Genomic DNA, 4,045 nt, shown 5'->3' on the forward strand with positions numbered 1-4,045 from the left:
CACTAGAAAATGCCAAGGATTTCCGTATACCCACTTAAAAAGCGTGAGGATACGTAACAATATCGTTTTGTGACTGAACTGCCTAAAGCTACAGCATCTTCGGTTGACATTTCACCCACAGCACGAGTACAAATGTATTTGGAAAGCTTTGTAAACTACCAGTTCATTCAGTTCATAATATTCTGCAATGAAAGAGTGTTGGTGATAAAACTGAACAAATGTTTATTGTTCACTCTTAAATGTACATTGAAAATTGACAGCTGATAAAACCTGTGCTCAAGGTCCCATATTCATATAAAATTTAAGGCTAAATGTAGCTCTTAAGGGTATAGTTCACCCAAAAATGAAAATTTTGTTATTTCCTCACCCTCAATTTGTTCCAAAACTGTATGAGTTTCTTTCTTCTGTTTAACACAAAAGATGATATTTTGAAAAAATGTTGGTAATCAGACAGTTGGCAGCACCCACTGACTTTCATAGTCTATATTTTTTCCTACTGTGAAAGTCAATGGGTGCTGCCAACTGTCTGATTACATTTAGCCTTAAATGTTATATGAATACGGGACCTGGAGCATAGGTTTTATCAGCTGACTGCCTTTTGTTGCTTATAATAAATTGGAATGTTGATAACACATAAGCAGTCTTTAATAATGCTCTCAATTACATGTAAATGCATATTTTATGCATCAGTGAGTGTGGTGGTGCCTATGGGGTGTCGCTCTAGGATGGGTGCGTATGAGGCTGGGGGGGGGATCACAGTATACTCACTACAAAAAACTAGACTACACCACTGATGATGCCCCTTCACATTTCTGACTGCCCCCCCATATGTACCTGTCTAGAACCGGCCCTGGTGACTAGTGATGGGAATTTCGGTTCTTTTCCGCGAACCGGTTCTTTCGGACAGTCCGATTTAATGAACCAGTTCAAAAATCCAGTTCACCAGTTCTTTTACGACCTGACGTAATGACGCAAATTCCATCATCCCGCTGCCGGCAGATATTAATACAATCAATTTAACACATTCGAAAAGTTCTTTGTAATCATACCTTTAGTTGAATACGTTTTTTACATTTAACGTTTTGCAACTAAAACACCCAGCACAGGCACTGATGTGCAAACGTGGATGTTTTACATATCTTAAAGATATAAAGTTAATAATCTTCATCAATTTACAAAAAGCGTCATATAAAAATACAGACTAACCTGCACAACAGTCAATAGTAAAATTAACTGACATATATTGAGTGAACAGTTGTATGATTTTTTTTTTTTTTAATAAAAATGTTTAATAGCCTGGGGGCACGGTGGCTTAGTGGGTAGCACGTTCGCCTCACAACTCCAGGGCTGGGGTTCGATTCCCGCCTCCGCCTTGTGTGTGCGAGTTTGCATGTTCTCCCCGTGCCTCGGGGGTTTCCTCCGGGTACTCGGTTTCCTCCCCCGGTCCAAAGACATGCATGGTAGGTTGATTGGCATCTCTGGAAAATTGTCCGTGATAGGGTATATCCTGCCTTGATGCCCGATGACGCATGAGATAGGCACAGGCTCCCCTTGACCCGAGAAGTTCGGATAAGCGGTAGAAAATGAGTGAGAGAGTGAGTTTAATAGCCTACATATCCCAATATGTATAATTTGCTCTGAAGGTTCACGCATGCGCAGTATCAACAGCTAATCGGTTCTCAGTATGTCGGACGCGTCCGAAACAAACAGTTCTCAGTTCAGTGTATTGATGATTCGCTGTATCAGTTCATCGGTTCTCGGACGCGTCCGAAACCATACATATATATGTGTTTTGATATCTATGGTCCGAAACAAGCAGTTCTCAGTTCTGTACTGATGATTCGCTGTATCGGTTCAGTAATTCACGCATGCGCAGTATCAACAGCTCGAGCTCACAGTTCTCTCAGCACAACATGTCTCAGTTCAGTGTACAAGAGTTACATATACTCCGGGATATTAGTTTATTTAGAGTCGGAGGGGCTGTCAGGCATGACCCGGAAGTGAGTAACTTTAGTAACTTGTGGATCAGCTCTGACTCAAGACGCGAACTGTTTAGAACGAATCAGTCCGATTTGATGAACCGTTTCATCCAGTTCACTAAAAAGAACTGGTTCAAAAGAACGATTCGTTCACGAACTGGCCATCACTACTGGTGACGCCTCTATCATCACGCCTGCAGTCAGTGTAGACCTAGAGGAATGCGCGAGCAGGTTTATTGCTAAAAACAAAGTACTCGCTTTACGAATGAATAATCATTGTGTACTGTTCATGATCTTTGCTAAGCGTTCTGCTGTTTGTGGCTTTCCGTACCCGGAAGCATGCATAGAGCGCGTGCTAAAAGTAAATGGAATCTGATGTTATGGATCGGGGTAACGGTTAGCTGCGTTTTTATTTTCTGTGAATATGTTGTCTACTTCCCTGTTATTCTGCGATGCTCGTGGCCTGAGATAGCGGAGAAACGGGACTCTATTCGCGTCCTCTTTTTATCTGATCCTCATTTGCTCGGAGCCATCAGGGGACACTGGTTCGACAAACTAAGGAGGTGAGTTTGCATTTGCTGTGAAATCGGTCGCATAGGTTTTGCTCCAGGACAATTTGATGCGTATTTATTGAATTTTGTTTCAAAATAAGGAAAAGAAAGTCCATGTATTGTATGCACTGGCATCACAACATTTGTGAGACAAGCTGGGATGTCCCTTTTATTTTTTAACCCCTCTTATTAATGTTTACTTTAAATATTAGAACGGAGAAGAATATGATCCCAGTGACTTAAAAAATGGCTTGGTTGGGTTTCAGGATGGCGGTATTTTCACACATAACCATCTCTAAGAGAGTGCAATGAAGCATACTGTGTGTAGATGATCTGTATGAAACTCTTTGTTTAGAGGGCTCCAATGAGAATGTGACCAGACTGGACTGAGCTGACAGGAAGTCTACAGTCGTTGCCAAAAGTTTTGAGAATTACATAAATATTGTAAATTGGAAAAGTTGCTGCTTAAGTTTTTATAATATCAATTTGCATACACTCCAGAATGTTATGAAGAGTGATCAGATGAATTGCATAGTCCTTCTTTGCCATGAAAATTAACTTAATCCCAAAAAACCCTTTCTACTGCATTTCGTTGCTGTCATTAAAGGACCTGCTGAGATCATTTCAGTAATCGTTATGTTAACTCAGGTGAGAATGTTGACGCGCACAAGGCTGGAGATCATTATGTCAGGCTGATTGGGTTAGAATGGCAGACTTGACATGTTAAAATGAGGGTGATGCTTGAAATCATTGTTCTTCCATTGTTAACCATGGTGACCTGCAAAGAAACGCGTGCAGCCATCATTGCGTTGCATAAATAGCTTCACAGGCAAGGATATTATGGCTACTAAGATTGCACCTAAATCAACAATTTATGGGATCATCAAGAAATTCAAGGAAAGAGATTCAATTCTTGTAAAGAAGGCTTCAGGGCGTCCAAGAAAGTCCAGCAAGCACCAGGATCGTCTCCTAAAGAGGATTCAGCTACGGGATCGGAGTGCCACCAGTGCAGAGCTTGCTCAGGAATGGCAGCAGGCAGGTGTGAGCGCATCTGCATGCACAGTGAGGCAAAGACTTTTGGAAGATGACCTGGTGTCAAGAAGGGCAGCAAAGAAGCCACTTCTCTCCAAAAAAACATCAGGGACAGATTGATCTTCTGCAGAAAGTATAGTGAATGGACTGCTGAGGACTGGGGCAAAGACATATTCTCCGATGAAGCCCCTTTCCGATTGTTTGGGGCATCTGGAAAAAGGCTTGTCAGGAGAAGAAAAGGTGAGTGCTTCCATCAGTCCTGTTTCATGCCAACAGTAAAGCATCCTAAGACCATTCATGTGTGGGGTTGCTTCTCATCCAAGGGAGTGGGTTTACTCACAATTCTGCCCAAAAACACAGCCATGAATAAAGGAGATCACCGTGCCATAAGGCAAAAGTGATAAGTAAGTGGCTCGGGGACCAGAATGTTGAAATTTTGGGTCCATGGCCTGGAAACTCCCCAGATTTTAATCCCATTGAGAA

General features: G+C 41.9%; 1 protein-coding gene across 1 annotated transcript in view; it reads left to right on the forward strand.

Moving 5' to 3' along the window:
• Nucleotides 1-2,025: 2,025 nt before the first annotated feature.
• The window catches only part of mppe1 (metallophosphoesterase 1), a 28,215-nt gene continuing 26,195 nt past the window's right edge, over nucleotides 2,026-4,045 (forward strand). Inside the window, exon 1 of the mRNA XM_027172657.2 lies at nucleotides 2,026-2,542. Within this exon, the coding sequence (XP_027028458.1) occupies nucleotides 2,319-2,542 (224 nt within the window). The 5' untranslated portion in view covers nucleotides 2,026-2,318. The remainder of the gene's footprint in view (nucleotides 2,543-4,045) is intronic.

The sequence above is a fragment of the Tachysurus fulvidraco genome, chromosome 25, assembly GCF_022655615.1.
Source record: "Tachysurus fulvidraco isolate hzauxx_2018 chromosome 25, HZAU_PFXX_2.0, whole genome shotgun sequence".
NCBI classification, from domain to species: Eukaryota; Metazoa; Chordata; class Actinopteri; order Siluriformes; family Bagridae; genus Tachysurus; species Tachysurus fulvidraco.